The sequence below is a fragment of the Rhinolophus ferrumequinum genome, chromosome X (assembly GCF_004115265.2).
Source record: "Rhinolophus ferrumequinum isolate MPI-CBG mRhiFer1 chromosome X, mRhiFer1_v1.p, whole genome shotgun sequence".
NCBI classification, from domain to species: domain Eukaryota; kingdom Metazoa; phylum Chordata; class Mammalia; order Chiroptera; family Rhinolophidae; genus Rhinolophus; species Rhinolophus ferrumequinum.
In genome coordinates, this window is record NC_046284.1 from 25,677,823 (window position 1) to 25,697,073 (window position 19,251).

General features: G+C 36.1%; 1 protein-coding gene across 3 annotated transcripts in view; it reads right to left on the reverse strand.

Annotated features, from left to right (window-relative positions):
- Window positions 1-383: 383 nt before the first annotated feature.
- SLC25A14 (solute carrier family 25 member 14) overlaps window positions 384-19,251 on the reverse strand; it is a 32,637-nt gene continuing 13,769 nt past the window's right edge. For 2 of the 3 annotated variants that reach the window (XM_033107248.1, XM_033107267.1), the window contains 6 exons: window positions 18,516-18,601; window positions 15,063-15,158; window positions 9,965-10,089; window positions 9,019-9,154; window positions 1,848-1,928; window positions 384-859 (listed from right to left, as the gene is read on the reverse strand). In XM_033107248.1, the coding sequence (XP_032963139.1) occupies window positions 818-859; window positions 1,848-1,928; window positions 9,019-9,154; window positions 9,965-10,089; window positions 15,063-15,158; window positions 18,516-18,601 (566 nt within the window). In that variant the 3' untranslated portion in view covers window positions 384-817. The remainder of the gene's footprint in view (window positions 860-1,847; window positions 1,929-9,018; window positions 9,155-9,964; window positions 10,090-15,062; window positions 15,159-18,515; window positions 18,602-19,251) is intronic. The other variant, XM_033107259.1, reaches the window with a different exon arrangement.

A 19,251-nucleotide genomic window follows, 5' to 3' on the forward strand; every position in this document is an offset into this window, starting at 1 on the left:
AATATCTGAGTGCCTACAATGTAGCAGGCACTTACTGTCCTAGTACAAGAAAGTAGCCAAACCTTTTTACTTGTAAGACAATTAGAACCCTAGCACAGGGTTCTATTTTAAGCCTCTTTTAGCATTTTATCTGTGGAAACTTCCAAATGAGCTGTTTGTTTACTCATGCTTAGGAAAGAACCACTTGCTTAATGTTTAACAAGTAAGCAGCATTATAACAATGAATGGCAGTGAGAAAGCACCATGCAATTAGTCTGTTCCCATAAATGTGCTTTAAGAGTCCAGAGTCAATTTCATATTCACCTTCTCTTTATCATTTTCTGGAGAATGTAATTTAAAGAGTAGTCGCAAAGAAGAAAATAGTAAATGAAGACAAAGTCAAAGTGATTCTGCCAATAAATACTTTAATGATAACCGAGGTCTGTAACATACATAGCAGTAACTGCCCTGGCCTATGCCTTCTGCTCTAGCCCAAATCTGGGACTAATCAACTACATTTAACCCACATTTGAAAAGAAGGCCATTTTGAATGTCATTTTGAATGCCATTTTGAATACCCATTAGTATCCATCTTCATAGAAGATACCAATCCGGGGCCAGAGTCTCAATGTTAACATTTTCTCTCAGGGAAAAGTTAACACGGTAATAACACAAATACATGAACAATTCTGAACCATCCTATTGTTCTTCTATCAAGAGGCCTTTGGGAGACCAATGATTCATGAAACATTACAACTGTGTCAAAATACATTTGAACAAGGGTAAAGAGAAAAGAGTAGAAAGGTTGACAGGGCGTGGCTCACATATAATTCAGGCCTTAGATTTGAAGCCTCTTAAGCTGCTCATATGTAATAAAAAACTGAAGAGGAAGTCATGGAAGATCAGTGGGTTAATACTGAAAGCCAAACCCAATTCTAAAATTGTGTATTGCATTATCTTATTAATAAATTAACGTACCTAGGCTGTGCTATTCTAAGTTGCACTTGCTTAAAAGTCTTTTTAAAAACAACACCTGGTACATCATCAAACATGCACTGAGTGCCCACTATGTGCCCATTATGATCATTGGCATTTAGCAATATAAAAAAATTAAAATTCCACCATATTTATAGTCTTCAGGGACAAACAAGCCATACACACACACACACACACACACACACACACACACACACACACACACCAAGAACATCAATGACAATATATAATTCAGTGTCAGAGAAATTGTTAGAAATTAGGTGATCAGTGTCATCCCAAGGAAGGAGAGAGATACTATCTCCGTCAACCTATAGACTCCACAAAGGCAAGGAATTACTTCTCAATCCTGCAATGCTCACCACTATACACACAACACCACACACAGTATCCAACTCATGGCTCTGCACATAGAAGGCACTCAAACACAGCTAAAGGAAGGAGATTCACCCCTGGAAAGAGCTCTACTTGGCCCTGGATTCCTTCATCCTATGAGTATTTTCTATCTTATTATTCCCCAGCTATTTTTGTCCCATAGTTAGGGGGTAGGAAATATGGACCACCTCAGCATGGACTTTTCTATGGGCATCTCCCAGCAAGGTTTCCGAAAACTTCAGAACCCCTTCCAAATCTGGCTGTGTTTATTTTTTTTTTAAGTAAAAAAAAAAAAGTTTATCATGTCTTTTCTGCTCCCTTCAGTTTGTATTAGACTCCAACTGAAAGCCATTTCTTAGTTCCATCCTTAATGATCACCATAAGAGTATTTGAATTTCTCACTTACCTAAAGGCTTCAATAATCAAATTTTCCTTCCCATAGTCTAGAATAACCTGGGATCTTAAAGCATTGCTTTCATTCTCATGCTCTAAAAGGATACAATGATGTTCCAGGGTCCAAGTCGAAGCCAGTTTGGCCAAAATCCTTTATAGAGTGCAAAAAAGCCCTCATGTTTCCACATCTGAGAGAAAGATACAATTAAAAAAAGAGTAAATTCCCCTCATTCTTTATATCCGACAATTAGTTTTATTTTAGTACTCGTTTTCCATGCCCCTCTCCCAACAACTTATGACTCCATGAATGGTCTTTTTTTTTGAAGACATAAATTTGAATTAATATGTAATCTAAATGCATCCACCCACTCTTTCAACAAATATTAAGCACCTACCATATGCAAGGTATTCTTGATGCGGAGGTAATAGTAATACTAGTAAACAAGAGAAAGTATCTGAGGTAGCCAGCTTCCAAGATGACCCCCAATGAAAGCCATCTCCAGTTATTCACATCCTTGTGTAGGCCCTCCCACATATATCAGGATTGGTCTGTGTTGCCAACAGAATATGGCAGTAGTGAACATATGTCACCTCCAGTGCTTTGTTATAAAAGACATTTTATGTATATAATAAGGCTTATGCCTTGTTCTCTCTTGGTTCATTCACTCTGGAGGAAACCAGCTTCTATGTCATGAAGAGAGGCCCACACGGTAAGAAACTAAGGCCTCTAGCCAACAGCCAGAGAGGAATGCAGGCTTCCTGCTCACAGCTACGTGAGGGATCTTTGAAGCATCTATCCCAGACCCAGTCAAACCATCAGATGACTGCAGCCCTAGCTGATGTCTAGATTACAATCTCATGAGAGACCCTAAACTGAAATCTCTCAGCTAAACTGCTTCTGAATTCCTGACCCATAGAAAATGTGACATTATAAACGCTTGTTTTAAGGCACTGAGTTTTGGAGTAATTTTCCACAGCAAGAGATAACTTATACAGTCCCTGCCCTCATGAAGTGTGTACTCTAGTGGAGCTGACAAACAAATATATCTTTGTGTATTTGTTTGTCAGCTCCAGTAGAGTACATATACATATAAAATTTTCAGAAATAAGTGCTAATAAGAAAACCAAAGCAAGGGAAGAGACCAGGGAGTTCAGCAAGTCACTATCCTCTGAGTCTGTATCATCATTGTAAATTGTCTGTAATGCCATGGCCTATCTCATGTGAATGCTTTGAGGATTACGTGATGGATGATGTGAATTGCTTTGAGCTCAGGTCTCCTGTTTCATATAATGGGGGTTTATACACACCAATTGAGTGGTTACTGTAATTAAATGACAAATTATACATACCAAAGGATATAAACTGGTAGTGCATGTTGAATTCAGCCTACAGAAACAGTTCCTATGTAATGGACAAATATCTATTAAGTAACTCCTGTGTGTTAAGCATTGTGTTAGACTTGAAAAAATGTTATTTGTCTTTCTACTGGTGAAGTGAAACCCACTGCTATACTAAAAAACGGATCTACCTGGATCAAACAATAATATGAATATCCAGACTTATAAATATCCCTTATCCCATCCTGTAGATTAAGAACACTGGATTTCTTGCAAATAAAAATCACAATGAGATACCACTTCACTCCAGTCACAATTGCTATCATCAATAAATCAACAAACAATAAGTGCTGGCGAGGATGTGGAGAAAAGGGAACCCTCGTGCACTGTTGGTGGGATTGCAGATTGGTGCAGCCACTATGGAAATCAGGATGGAGGTATCTAAAAAAACTGGAAATGGAACTAGCTTATGACCCAGCAATTCCACTCTTACCTATCCAGAGAAATCCAAACAGCTAATTCGAAAAAATATATCCACCCTTATGTTTATTGCAGGGCTATTCACAATACCCAACACATGGAAACAACAGAAATGCCCATCGGTAGACGACTGGATAAGAAACTGTGGTACATTTATACAATGGAGTATTATGCAGCCATAAAGAAGAATGAAATCTTACCATTTGCAACAATATGGATGGACCTAGAGAACATTATGCTAAGTGAAACAAGTCAGACGGAGAAAGACAAGTACCATATGATCTCACTTATATGTGGAATGTGTAGAATAGAATAAATGAGCAAACTAACCAGAAACAGTCTCAGAGATATAAAGAAAAAGCTGATGGTTGCTAGATGGGAGTGGGGTGCAGATGAGGGAGAAGGTGAAGGGATTAGAAAGCACAAATTGGTAACCAAAAGATTGCCACGGGGATACAAAAGACAGTTTGGGGAATATAATCAATAATGCTGTAAAGATTTTGTAGGGTATCTGATGGACACTTGTCTTATTAGGGAGACCACTTCATGGACGGTGTACATGTCTGACCACTGCAGTGATGCCTGACCACTGAAGCTGAAGCTGAATAATAATGATGTCAACTATAACAATATATATATATATAGTCAAGGGATATAAAGGACAGCATAGGGAATAGAGTCAATGGAATTGGAACATCTATATATGATGTCAGAGGGGTAGTAGATTGGGGGCGGGGGGTATCACTTTGTGAGGGGTATAAATGCCTAATTATTACACTATTTTGAACCTGAAACTAAAACAAACAAACAACAACAACAAAAAAAAAACACTGGATTTCTTTGGATAAATACCCAGAAGTAGAATTGCTGTGTCATATGATGGTGATCATATTGTAAGGTACATAAATGTTGAATCACTACATTGTACACCTGAAATTAATAAAATGTTGTGTACAACTATACTTAAAATTTAAAAAAAATATTCAATATATTTATCCTTACTGACCTTTTTTTTTTTTTCTTTTTGGAGCAAATATAATAAGGAGTAACATAATAAGGGCAGTATTTATGGAAACTGTGGTAATATGCTGCCCCCAATGGATCATCTGCAAATGCTGAAGGTCTCAGACCAAAACTGATGTTGGAAAATTGTGAAAATCAGCCAAAATAAAGCCCAGATGCAGTAACACAGAATCACAGACTGCTATTACAAGGGACCTTAGAGATACAATCCAACCTCATCACCTCTCACCTGGACTACCACACTAAGCCTGCTAACTGGTCTACAATCTCCACCTGGAAACCAAAACAATCTTTTAAAATTATAAATCACTTTCCCTTTTAAAGCTCTCCAATGACTTCCCAGGGAATTTCATTCTAATTGCAAGTATTCTGTGATGACCCACAGGATCTCACGATTTAGTCCCTGCCTCTCTCTCCAGTTTCATTTCCTACTACTTTCTCCTTCATTCCCCACATCTAGCCACACTAGCCTTCTTTTTAACCCTTGAACATGTCCAGCTCATTCCCAACTGAGGGCCTTTGTACCTGTTCCTTCATTATAAAATACTTTTGCCTCAGATCTTCACGTGGTCACTTTCTTCTCATCATTCACATTTCTGCTCAAATGTTACCTCCTCGCAACCTTTTCCTGGCCATCCTAACTGAAGTAGTCTCCCACCACCATCACGAAATCACTACCTCATTATGCTCTGTTAGTTTCTTCATAGCAGTTACTTCTATCTGAAATTATACTGTTTGTTATTTGTATGTTTATTGTCTGCCTCCCTGAACTATAATGTAATCTCCAGGGAAGCAGGGACTATGTTTTTCTTGTTCACGATTATATCCCCACCACCTAACACTGTCTGGCACAGTAAAGTTTCCAATAAATATGTGAATAAATATTTGTTGAATAAATGAACACACTAACATAGTGAGGGTCTCTAACCACCCATGAGTCATCGGAATCCTTATAAAGCTCCAAAACAGTGACCAACTTCTTCAGAACATTAGAACTGGGAGGCATTCTTTTTGGCTTGAGGAAGTTGGGTAAAAACAAACAAGAATTTCTATAGATAAACAGAGACAACAGGTTACTTCATGAAGTTATGCATTCATTCAATAAATAATTTGCTGGGCCGGCCCAGTGGCTGAGGTGATTGGAGCCCAGTGCTCCTAACACCGAGGTTGCCAGGTGGATTCCCACATGGGCCAGTGAGCTGCGCCCTCTACAGCTAAGATTGTGAACAACAGCTCTCCATGGAGAGGCTGACCCACTGCCTCAGCCGGAGGGAGCACAAGGCTCATAATACCAGCATGGGCCAGGGAGCTGTGTCCTACACAACTAGACTGAGAAACAAGGGCTTGAACCAGAGTAGGGGGGTAGGCGGAAGAAGGGGGAAAATAATAATTTGCTAAGGATAAAGTGATAAACAAGATGTACATGGTCCTGCCTTCAAGGAACTTAAAATCTACTGGGGCGGGCAGACAGACATTAAAAGTAATTATAATGAAATGTAACAAATGTGAATAAATGTGATAGAGCCATACAATGGAATATTATCCAGCAATAAAAGGGAACAAAGTACTGATACATGCTACAACATGGATGAACCTTAAGACATTATGGTAAATGAGAGGAGCCAGTCAAAAAGGTCACATATTGAATGCTCCCATTTATATGAGATACCCAGAATAGGCAAATCTGTAGCGATAGAAAGTAGATTAGTGGTTTCTTAGGGCTGGCGGGTGAGAGGTGATAGCTAAAGGACATGGGTTTTCTTTCTGAGGTAATGAAAATGTTGTAAAATTGACTGTGGCGATGATGGTTGCAGATATCTGTGAATATACCAAAAGCCACTTTGAATAGGTGATTTTTATGATATGTGAATTAGTCCTCAATAAAGATTTTTTAATATAATAAATGCTATGATAGAGCAAGTGCATGAAACTATGTACACAAAACCTAGTTCAACGATCAGGCAAGGCCTTTATGAAATAGAAATGGGATCTGAAGAATGGGGCTAGCCAACTGAAAGGCATATTTAGGGTATCTAACAAAGTATATGGCATGGGTGAAAACTTGGGAAAGAAAGTCTAGCACTAGAAATTGTTCAGTATGTCTGAAACACAAAATAAAGGTAGCAAAGGTAAGGCTGTGGGGGTAAAAAAGGGTCAAATCATATGTGTCTCGGGTGTATGAGAAGCCATTCAATAGTTTTAAGATAGAAGTGACAGGATGACATTTGCACTTGTTTGTTTCCATGTCAGAGATGAATGCATAATTCCATTCACCAAAGTGTTTTGGGACTCTTAGAGATGAAATATTAAAGTATAATGCCATTACATATAATGACAATATAGAGTGAAATCATTTTAAAGAACTCTAATACTAAATAAGTTAATGAGTAAATATAAGTACTTAAAGGTTACTAGGTTACTGCCAACATGAAAATACGTTTCTGCCAATACAACACAGCATAGTAGTTACAAGTACAAACTTTGGAATCACACAGACTGTGTTTTAAACCCCAGATTTGCCACTTACTAGATGTATAATCTTGGATAAATACTCAGCTACTCTGAACTTAAATTCCCTCATTTACAAAATGAGAAAGATAATATCTATTCCATAGGGTTGCTGTAAGTGAACAGACTTGTTACCATGTATGGCACATAACCGGCATTCAGTAAACACTAGTTATTACCATATTATTGTACCTTCTAGTTCCTCTTAGCCAACCTTTTTGAAAGAGTATTTTATATTTGTCTGTCTATCCTCACTTCCTATGTGTTTATCTGTCTCTTCCTATTAGAATTACAGTGTCATGAAAGCTGGGACTTTTTTGTTCACAAACCTAGAACAGTACGTGGCACAAAACAAACATAAACATTATGAGTAACTTGCAAAAAAAAAGACACTTAAACATTTTTGTATTGAATGAATGAATGATACATACTCCTCAGTGTACAGCAACCTGGCTTTTACAAACACCAATCCAGCAAACCTCCTCTAGAATATATTAAATCCAACAGATACTTTGCAGATACTTATACTGGATCTCTCTATTTCATTTGACATTAAATAACTACTCATTCCTTCTTGAAACTCATTACTCCCTTGGCTTCCATGACACTAATCTCTTCTAAGTTTCCTCACATCTTTTGAACTGTTATCTTCTGGTGTCTTTCCTGGGCTCCTTATCTGCCAAGTCTTTAAAAACTGGTATTTCCCCAGAGTTCTTTCCTTGGCCCTACTCTTCTCTCTATACCAGTGATTGTGAAGTGGAAGGGTAAGCTGTGAGAAATAGCAAGGGGGGCTTTTGCCAAACTCTACTCCTCAGAGTCTGAGAATCACTGCCTCTGTGAATCGCTAATAAGGGAAGGAGTTTTATAACACTCCAGTGTACTAGGAAGGCAAAAAAAAGTTGTGACCTACTCTCCTTGGTCTCCCCCTCCACAGTCACATGACACCTGTACACCACAGATTGCCAAGGCTCTGAATTCTCTACACCCATGAACTCTCCCCTAAGTTAAGACTAAGATATCCAAATATACCCACTGGGTGTTCCTCATACACCTCAAACCAAGTGTCTAAAACTATGATGTCTCCCACAAAACCTGTTCCTCTCCCTGTGATGCCTCTGTCGATGAATGTCACCACATGGTCACCACTTAAATGATATGTTAAGTCTCATTAGGACAGTTCTTGATGCATAGTAAAGCACTCAACATATATGAGTTAGTATTACTCTAGATGCCACCATCTGCAGGGAGTCTATCCCAAATTTCCAAATTGGACTAAAATTTCCTCCCATAGATCTGAGTTTATAACTTACCAAGCTGTGTTGATTATCTGTTTGTACACCCCCAGTACCCTATATTTTCTCTGTACCTACTAAAATGTGCCTGATATATAATAAATACTTATTAAACTAAATTGAACACAGAGGAACCATATGGCACTATCATATTTTAGCCTCAAATTTATTTTTTTTTGTAGAAGTATTATCACCAGTGATTATATAATACATTTACGATATTCAGCTTTTTACATGCATAACATAGCAGAAATTTTCAAAGTATGAACAATAGCACAATGCTGAAATGAAATTGAGTACCAGATTTTCTACAATAGGGTCTCCATCTTTTTTGAAGCAGGCAAATGTGAGATATGTTAAGACCTTTAATCAATAATTCTACACGGTGCTATTGATAAATGTTTACTGCAGTCTCAAGCATTCATATTGGAGTAATAATGTTAAGGACCACTGTGCATCAGGTGATTGCCAAGGGAACAGCTTTTCTACCTGAGAACTACTCTGAGAGGCTGCTAAAATACACATAATGATTCTTCCAACTTTAGAATGATATGTAGTGACTAAGAATAAGGCTTGAAAGAAGGTCTGAAGCATCAGAGAAAATTAAAAATGTAATCCAAGCTCACAGTGAGCGTACCTTTAAAATACCATCCAAAGTACCCTTGTAGAGGTCCACATGTCCCACGATTGCCCTCTGGTTCATCATGCGAGTTCGAACTACATCAACTGGATTGGAAGCCAGAGCCCCAGCCAAGCCACACGTAAAGCTGGAACTAAAGATGAACACTTTAAGACAATAGATTGCCCCACTCTCACCCCTGCCCACTAAACAGAAATGAGGCCAAACTTAAACGTACAATGAGTCACTCATCAGATAAAATCTGGCACATGCCTTTCATTACAATCTAAAGAGAAAGTAAATATAGGTTGGTGCAAAAGTAATTGCAGTTTAAAAGGTTAAAAATAATTGTAAAAACCACAATTACTTTTGCACCAACCTAATATTTTCTAAAGAGGCATCATTCAAAAGTTGCCCCCCTCACTTTTCAATCTGAAACTCAGACAGCCTTTTATTTTTTTAAAGGGGACAGTTTATAACTATAGCAAGATCCCTAAGGAGGAAATGTCATGCATCATGTATTAGTTATGTAAATTTTTCAAACCACAGCATCATATGCCAAATGTATTTGAGTAGTAAAATATTATAAAAGTTGCAAGATGAAGAAAATGTAGGATGAGACTGACAACAGTAATCAGCCCAAAACAGTGACATCATACCGCGAGCCCTACAAAATACCACCTTTTTTTCTGAATCTCATTGAGAAAAGTTTGCTTTCTGATCCAAAATTAACCAAAGCAAATAACAGATGAGCTTATTAGATATAGAGGCTGTGTGTGAGCAATTGCAAACCCTACAGACTTCTGATAGGCTGCTGTACTAGACACTGCCCCCAAGTACCAAAGTGCCCACAGAATCTGGGATGTAGACTAAAGGTATCAATTCTACATAAGGATTTCAGTGAAAGATCTTTTTGGGCTCAAAATACTGGAAATACAGCATGAGTACAACTTATCATACTTACACAAAGTGAGTTAAAATTGTGTCTCCCATCACCCCTGACAATATTAAGTGCTTCTTCGTAATATCATAGACTGGTAGCTCTACTCCCACAACGATAGCAGCCCGCTGAGCAGTTGGGACAACACCCTACAAAACATGAATGACATCAGACACAGATAGTCACATAAGTCTAAAAGTAAACAAAATATGTTGGGAGTTAAAAAGTGACAGAAATATCCAAGTCTAAAGGACAGAAGTGACTCTTTCAAATCAATGCCTAATACTGGGACATTCATAAATTACCAATTCACTTACTGTACTGAAAATAGTATCACTGACATGACACCCAAAACGCAAGTGACGAAAGAAAGAAAATGGATAAACTGAACTTATAACAATTAAACATTTTTGTGATTCAAATGATACCGTCAAGAAAGTGAAAACACAACCTACAGGATGGGAGAAAATATTTGCAAATCATATACCTGATACGACTAGTATCCAGAATAAATAAAGGACTCTTATGACACAATGATAAAAAGACAAACCCAATTTAAAAAATGGGCAAAGATCTAGACAGACATTTCCTCAAAAAAGATACACAAATGGCCAATAAGCACATGGAAAGATGTTCAACATCATCAGTCATTGGGGAAGGCAAATCCAAACCACAAAGACATACCACTACACACCCACTAGGATGGCTATAATAATAAATAAAAAAACAAACAAACGAAAAAAAAAACAAGTGCTGGTGAGCATGTGGAGAAACTCCTGGTGAGAATGTAACATGGGGCAGCCACTGTGGAAAACACTGGCAATTCCTCAAAAAGTTAAACATTGAATTACTATATGACCCAGCAGTTTCACACCTAGATATATACCCAAGAGAACTGAAAACACATATTCATGCAAAAACCTGTACATGAATGTTCATAACAACATTATTCATAACAGCCAAAAAGTACAATCGACCCAAATGCCTATTAATTAATGAAGGGATAAACAAAATGTGGTATATACATACAATGGAATTATTATTCAGCCATAAAAAGAAATGAAGTACTGATAAATGCTAAAACATAGATGAAACTTGAAAACAGCATGCTACATGAAAGAAACCAGTCACAAAAGGCCAAATATCATATGAGTCCACTTATACGAAATGCCAGAATTGGCAAACCTGTAGAAACAGAAAGTAGATTAGTGATTGTCTAGGGCTAGGAAAGCTGGGAGACTTGGGAAGTGACTGCTAATAGGTATGAGGTTTCTTTTTGTGGTAACGAAAATGTTCTAAACTTAGACAGCAGTGATGGTTGCACGAGTCTGTGAATATACTAAAAACTATTAAATTGTACACTTTAAGATGGTGGATTTTATTGTACGTGAATTTAAAGATCTTATAAAAATACAATAAAACCATGAAGCGAAAGCCAGTGGGGAGAGAAGAGCTTCCAAGTTTAATTCACAGAATTTTAGGATGTGTAGAAAGGCCACACTAGGATGACAGTAAAAGCATGATGCAGTTAGGGAGAAAGCAAAGGCAAAAAGGGGTACTTCCTTACAAGTCCTCCCATGGTAACACTACCAGCATTTCACTCACTAGCACAATACTCCTTTCACAGCTCACATTACAATGCAGGGCTGCTAGAGCATTAAAAGTCAAGTTTTTCAAGAATACTGATGACACAAGAAAATACTTATGATATAACCTTAAAGAAGGCAACACATAACATTACATATAGTATTAGGTTGGTGCAAAAGTAATTGTGGTTTAAAAGGTTAAAAACCACAAACACTGCAATTACTTTTGCACCAACCTAATATTATTCTAACTTCGGGGAAAGGGTATATACACACACGCCAAAGTTCTGTAAAGGACTAGAGGGAAATACACCAAGATATATTTTTTTATCTGGGATTAGGATAACAGATCAGTGAATTTTCATTTTTAAGCCTTTCTATGTTTAAAAAATTCACAATGAACATTTTATAACCGTGTTTAAATGTCATTTAAAGTTGAAAATAATATACTGTGGGAATAACTGCCTTTTGGGATACCTGCCATATTAAAGTGTTTAATAATCTCTAAAATCCCTAACTCAGTTTATAAAGTGGAAGTGATGTAGCTGTGCTGTCATCAGATGTTTGATTCTGCTGATTGGGCTGTCTGGTCCAACAGTGCCTTCCTCTCAGATCCTTCTACCTGCTCGACTCTGTTAGGAGACGACCTTTACAGAAGACTACTTTAGTGAACAATAAGGCCTCAAGCTGGACCCCACGGGTCAAATTCAGACCACAGACATGTTCTGTTTGGCCAGTGTTTCTAGAAGGCTGAATTAGCTGTCAACATATAAGAAACCAGGACACTTCACATAAGAACACAGATTTCCAGATTCTCTTGAAAATCCAGAAAATTTGGCAACACTGAACTCACATCGTGCCCGGCAGCAATGAGCAGGGCAGTGCTTTTCAGTTACCACAGTCCCCACCACTCCACTATCTCGAAATCTGGCAGTAGTGCCAGTTGTGCTTTATTATTGTACTCATGCTATTATTTCTTACAATAGAGTTAGGAAGAAAGTGAAATGTTTCCAGTACTCGTGTTACAATCAAAACAGGAAAACAAGATATACAAAAAGAGGACCATGCGTTTGGAGAAAAATGCAAACATATTTCCTTGTTGAAATGAAGAAATAATTCTGTATTTTAATATGCAAATAACACATTTGTGTCAAAAGAATACATAACACAATATATTTCACTTCTTTACCTTACATGCATGGATGATGTGAGTAGCCTGGATCATAAAAGCAGCTATGTTCATTTCTCCAAAAAATTAAACATATAATTACCACACAATTCAGCAATCCCACTTTGGGGTATATACATAAAAGAACTGAAATCAGAGTCTTTGCATACCCATGTTCATAGCAACATTGTTCACAAGAGCCAAGACAGAGAAACAACCTAAATGTCTGTTAACAGATGAACAGATAAATATGGTATATACACACAATAGAATATTATTCAACCTTAAAAAGGAAATGAAGTCTGATACTTGTGACAACATGAATGGACACTGAGGGCATCATGCTAAGTGAAATAAGCTAGTCACAAAAGACAAATACTATATGATTCCATTTATATGAGGTACCCAGAATAGTCAAATTCATAGAGACAGAGAGTAGAAGGGTGGTTGCCAAGGGCTGTGGGGGGAGGCTGGGAGACAAATGGGAAGTTGTTGTTCAATGGGTACGGATTTCCAGTTATGCAAGATGAAAGAATTCTGGAGATTGGTTGTACAACAAAGTAAATATACTTAACACTTCTGAACTATACACTTAAAAATGGTTAAGATGGTGAATTTCATGTTATGTGCAGATTACTACAACTATTTTTAATTAAAAGTAAAGTTGCTGTGTTCCCCTGACAAAATCTCCAATTCTATTTATTGCTCTATGTCTTTCCTTTAGCATTAGTTTGTAAAAAAGTTATTGTTAGTTCCATTTTTTTTTAAGAAGGGTGCAGCTCACTGTGTGTGGCCCATGCGGGGATCGAACCAGCAACCTTAGTGTTATTAGCCCCATGCTCTAACCAACTGAGCTGACCGGCCACCCCCCTCCATTTTCTGGTTTTAAATTAAACTAATCAAGAACGTACACCCTACTGTTAAAAAAGCAAACCTTAAGGATCATTAATGGATGCTAATACCATGGGGTGAAATGTTATTAGGTAATAGGATACATATATGATGCTAGAATATCACCCTACAGATTACTTGCTAATTGCAAAGGGGGAAACAACTTATCTTTTACATTGGTGAGATCTGGTGGACATCATCTTACCAAGTAATCAAATTTGTCATCACGAACTGTGGGATAATCTAACATTATGTGCCTTGTGCTGTGATGCAGTATGAAATACAATGTCACTTATCAAGTTCTCTTACCAAAAATGTATAACGTGAATCTAATCAAGCCAAGAGACCTAACTTCAAGTTTACCGGAAACACAGGGGAAATGTGAGGAAACATTCTATAAGAAAGCTGGCCTGGTCTCATCAATAAAGGAAACTTGAATATGGGCTGGATGTTAGGTATTAGGGACTTATTGTTAATTTTCTTAGGTGTGATAATGATATTGCTATTACGTAGGAAAATGTCCTTATTCTTAGAAGATGCATAATGAAGTGTTTGGAGAATACCATAATGTGTACAACTTCCTTTCAAGTAGTTTAGCAAAAAAAAAAAAAAAAAAAAAACAACAACAACAAAAAAAACCAACAACAAAAAACTGTGTGTGTATATATGTATATGTGAGTACACACACATAAGTAGATAAAGCAAACACGGCCAAACTTTAACAGTTATTTAATCCATGTGTGTAGGTGTTTATTGAGCTATTCAACTTTTCTGTATGTTTGAAAATTTTCTTAAGAATTTGGGGAAACTTATATAGGAAGAAAAAAAGTAAAGCTTTCTTTTTTAAGAGTCTATTAATAGACTTCCCATTCTACTCTCTGCATATTCTACTAGTAGTTTTACTTAGTTTTACAAACTTAAATGATTAAAATAGCATAAAACGTTGTAGGAACAACAACAAAAAGTATAGATAGGAGACTGAAAGATAATATGACAAAATGTTAACAGTGATTATCTCTAGTTAGTAGAACTTACTGGACTTTTTTCTCTTTTATGTATTTTCTCAGAATATTATAGTGCATCTGTTACCTTTCAGAAGGTTCAAAAAGTTGTTTTAGGTAAGAACTTTAGAACATAAGCACTACAGAGACTTTCATAAACAGACACTGCTGTTAGTACAAAACTGGCACAAATATATTGAAGAACTAAATTCACTGTGAATTTGAACAAACCAAAATGGCTATCTCAAATAATGTAATGACTTCTCTCATACATATAATCCCCAAACATAAATAGAAATAAAGAAATGTTTTGGTCCTTTCAGAGGTGATAAGAGCTTCTTGCCTTATTTTTTGGGTTACCAAGAATCTTACACAGTATAAAATGACAATTCACAATTTTATGGCTTTATATAAAACGTATTCTTTGCAAATTCTAGGAACTGAGTATAGAACAATACCAGGAAAAGAGTACTCACCCTCCACAGACCCTTGGTACCTTCTTGTCGGTATATATCAATGAAGCTGCCAATCATGCTACCTTGGAACAAACTTCCTTGAGCTTGCATTCGAATCTAAAATAAGTAGAGACAAACATTTTGTTTTGACAGAGAGAACCAAAATGAGATGTTTCACTCACTTAAAATTAAGAAAACCTTATTTGGGAATTATCAGAAAAATCGGCCTGTTATAATGATGAAATTAATGACTTAAACTATTATATATATAGAAAGAATGTAATTTGTGCCAAAGTATATCTTATAAAGATGATTTTTATCAGCCTCACATTTCCCATACTAAGTCCATCATTTCTGGAGTTGGAAGAAAATTTTGGGAAAAGAGAGAACAAGTACTCAGTAAAGGTAGAAAACAATTCATTTAAAATGATTAGTTTAGTGAAAAATTAAAAGCAGCCTACATGTCCAAAAAGAACATAGGATTTGTTGCATAAATTATGGTACATCCATCCACTTAATGGAATACTATGCAACCATAAAATTTTGTTGTAGAATAATATTTATTGACATTGAAAAATGTCAACAATTGCTGAATAGAAAAAGCAGGTTTTAAAGCAGTGTGCATGGTATATCATTTTTATTAAAAGCATATAAACTTAAAAATAACCATATGCACAACAAAGAGACTGGATGAACATACATACCCAAATGTTGGCCATGGTTTAAGTCTGAGTGATGAGGCTACCCTGAACATTTTTCTCTTTCATGGTTTTTTTTCCTGCCTTCCACTTTTTTCTACATTACACATGCATTCCCTATGCAATTATAAAAAGCAAAAAAATGTTTTAAAATATAATTTTAGGCTTACAAGACCTTAAATTGACTTTTATTTGTAAAACGAATGATACTGTATTCTGCAAAGTGACCTTTGAGAGGCACAAAAAAGGAGATATATCATAAGACTAAAATGCCATGTGCAAGATTTAGTTCAATTTCCCACTGACTCTGCACACATAGCAGAATCACAGTAGTCAGTCACTAAATACTAGTGGCCCAAATGTAGGCCTGATTTTCATGAAGCACAGCTTTTCAATAAATATCATGTAACAGCAGCATGTTTTTATGTGGAAAGTCAATTGCTACTACTATAAGTTTTGAAATAAAAAACCTAACCCAAATTAAATCAGAATAGAAACTACCACAAAGACATATTGAAACCACAAATACCCTATGGTTAAGTAGAAGACTTCTTTAAGGAGGTGATTCCTGAGCAGGGCTGGGACTAGGGTGAAGCAAGTGTGGTACTTTCCTCAGGCACATAATGTAGGAAGGGGATGCAAACACACTCAGTAATCCAATTAAATAATATCTTAATGTAATATTTTAAAAATTCAAAATTAACGCACAAAAATCCAAATTAAAACACTATGAACCAAATATCAAAACTGTAACTAAAGGGGTGGCCGGCTAGTTCAGTTGGTTTAGAGCATGCTGCTAATAATACCAAGGTTGCCAGTTCAATCCCCACATGGGCCACGGTGAGCTGCGCACTCCTTAAAAAATAAAAATTGTTAACTAAAGAATGGCTCCAACAGGAAAGGATTAGAGTGAAGTGAGTAAGATGAATTATACAAAATATTGATATTTTGTTCATCATTGATTTTTGCATTCATTTTTTTGAAAATATTGCATAGAAAGTTAGTCTTCTTGATTACTGAGTTTTTTGGTGCTCCCCCTTACATTTAACACCCAAGGGGCATACCTCACTTATCTCATCTAAGGCCTGGCCCTGTTCCTGAGCAATCCTGAACGATAATTTCATAAGCAAAGCAGGGAAAGGCAGTGAGGCTGAAAGAGAACTACATGCATAAAGGCAAGGAAGCAAAACACAGTAGGTCAGAGAAAGAGCTGTCCAAGGATAAGTAAAAGGATTGAACAGCCCAACTGTGATTATAAATCCTATATTGACTGGTATTGTCACAGTCTAAAATTGTGACTAACCCGCACCCCCAGCACCACTCAGCCCTACTAGATATAAGAAAGGAAAAGGTAGATTGTAGCATTGGTCAATGCTTTTAACTGTACCAGATAAGTCAGAGAGACAGGAAACTGAAGCCAATCATTTAGGTGATTAAGTCTGTGACCCAGATGGATAACAAAGGAAGCTTTAGGGAATTAAGTATCATTGTTCTTGAAAAGCAAATTCTAACAAGTGTAATTATATTGCAAGTATTTTAGAATTTTAGGATACAGTCAATTCTCTTCATAAATACTTGTTCTATAAATCAAAAGTGATATAAAAATCCTGTAGCTAAATTACTCTCAATTCAACCCAGAAAGATAATTGCATCTTTTCTCCATCAACGACCACTGGTTTCTTTCACGTGTAATGTTTTTCAAGTCACTCACTTTGTTCTCAAAACTCTCTGAATTGCAATAGATCTTTCACTAACCTAGCTGCCTGTGGCTTCAAATAATTAATGCATATGTCCTCTTACATTTTTTTCACATTCTAAAACAATTATTAAAAACTTGGGATTCTGTCACACATTGTATGATATATTTAGTGCTTTTAATCAATCATAATTTAATTAATCATAAGTTTAAGTTAATAAGTAGAAAATGTTTACCATTTAATGAGATAAAATAAGATGAAGATTGATATTATTAAAATAAATGTTTCATTATTTGTTTTGATAAAATCTGAAAGAAATCCAATTATATTTCAAAAACTCATCACTAGTAACCTATCCTGTTCTGCTTCTAAATTCAGAATATCCCAACACAAGCCAAAATATACCATTTTTAAAGTCAAACCTCACTCTTAATAGAAATATGGATAAGATAGGTAAAGATAGAGGCATTATAGGCTTAAGGTACCTCAAATAGTTATTAAAGGAAGCTTCTCTAAACATTGTATTTCAGTTTATCCCTTTGTTTGGTATCCCAGGTTACATCACAGGTCCAATATACCATACTAAGCTTTAGAATGGGTGGGGGAAATGCCTTTCTTTCGTAAAGTGGGGAAAAGATTACCATAAACACAAGTTCACTCTCAGATCACTTTTATAAAATAGTACAAATGAAAGTAGGGGATCTGGAAATTGATTCCTTTAAAATCACATAGCGCTTGGAAAGAACCTATAGAAGTTTACATAGTCTAGTTCGAAGAGCAATGGATTAATGGATATCATAACAAAATGACTTCTATTTATTAAGCATCTACTACTTACCAAACACAATGATAGGCAGGTAGACATATATTATCCATAATCCTTAACAACTTATGCAATAAATACTAAATTATCTTCATTTTACCAACGAGGAAACAGAGGCTTGAAACACTTAAGTGACTTGCCCAAAGTTTTACAGCTGGCAAGTGACAGAGTGGGGATCTAAACCCAAATCTGACTCAAAGTTCATGCTCTTTTCACATCACAGTGCATACATCCAACACTACCAGACCTCTCTTACCTTTAGTACATCAGTGGGATTGGCTATAGTGGAAGATATCACTCCTGACACTACCCCACAGATCATATTAATTAGAAGAGTTTCATCTGTAAAAAGGAGCAAAAAAAGAAGGGAAGGTCTGCTTGCATTAGGTGCCAGTTTCTGAGAAAAGGGTTATCAGAGGAAGGGAACACTAGTCAGAGAAAAGACTGCATAAATGAACTACAAAGCTTATGAAAATAAACAAACATTTCTAGATCCCAAATCAGTACTGAAACATGTAAAAATTGTGAAAAATAATTCATTATTTTTTTAAAAAAGTATTTCTAAAGGACACTGGAACATGTCTTACTATTCTCTTTTTTTTTGCATTTGTCATTTTCATTTTATTACAGCTGACATCATACATCTCACGTCCAATTGGAACATTTTCATTTGTTTTTTTTAATTAATAAAATTAATGTAATTTTTAAAATTTATTGATTTATTTCATTTTTTCAGTTACAACTGACATTCAATGTTATATAATATTAGTTTCAGGCGCACAGCATAGTGGTTAGACATTTATATAATTTATGCAGTGATCCCCCCAATTAATCTAGTACACCCCTGGCACTATATACATAGTTGTTGCAACATTATTGACTATATTCTCTATGCTGTACTTTACATACCCATGACTATTTTGTAAGTGCCAATTTGTATTTCTTTTTAAAACATTTTTATTAAATTTATTGGGTTAACATTGGTTAGTAAA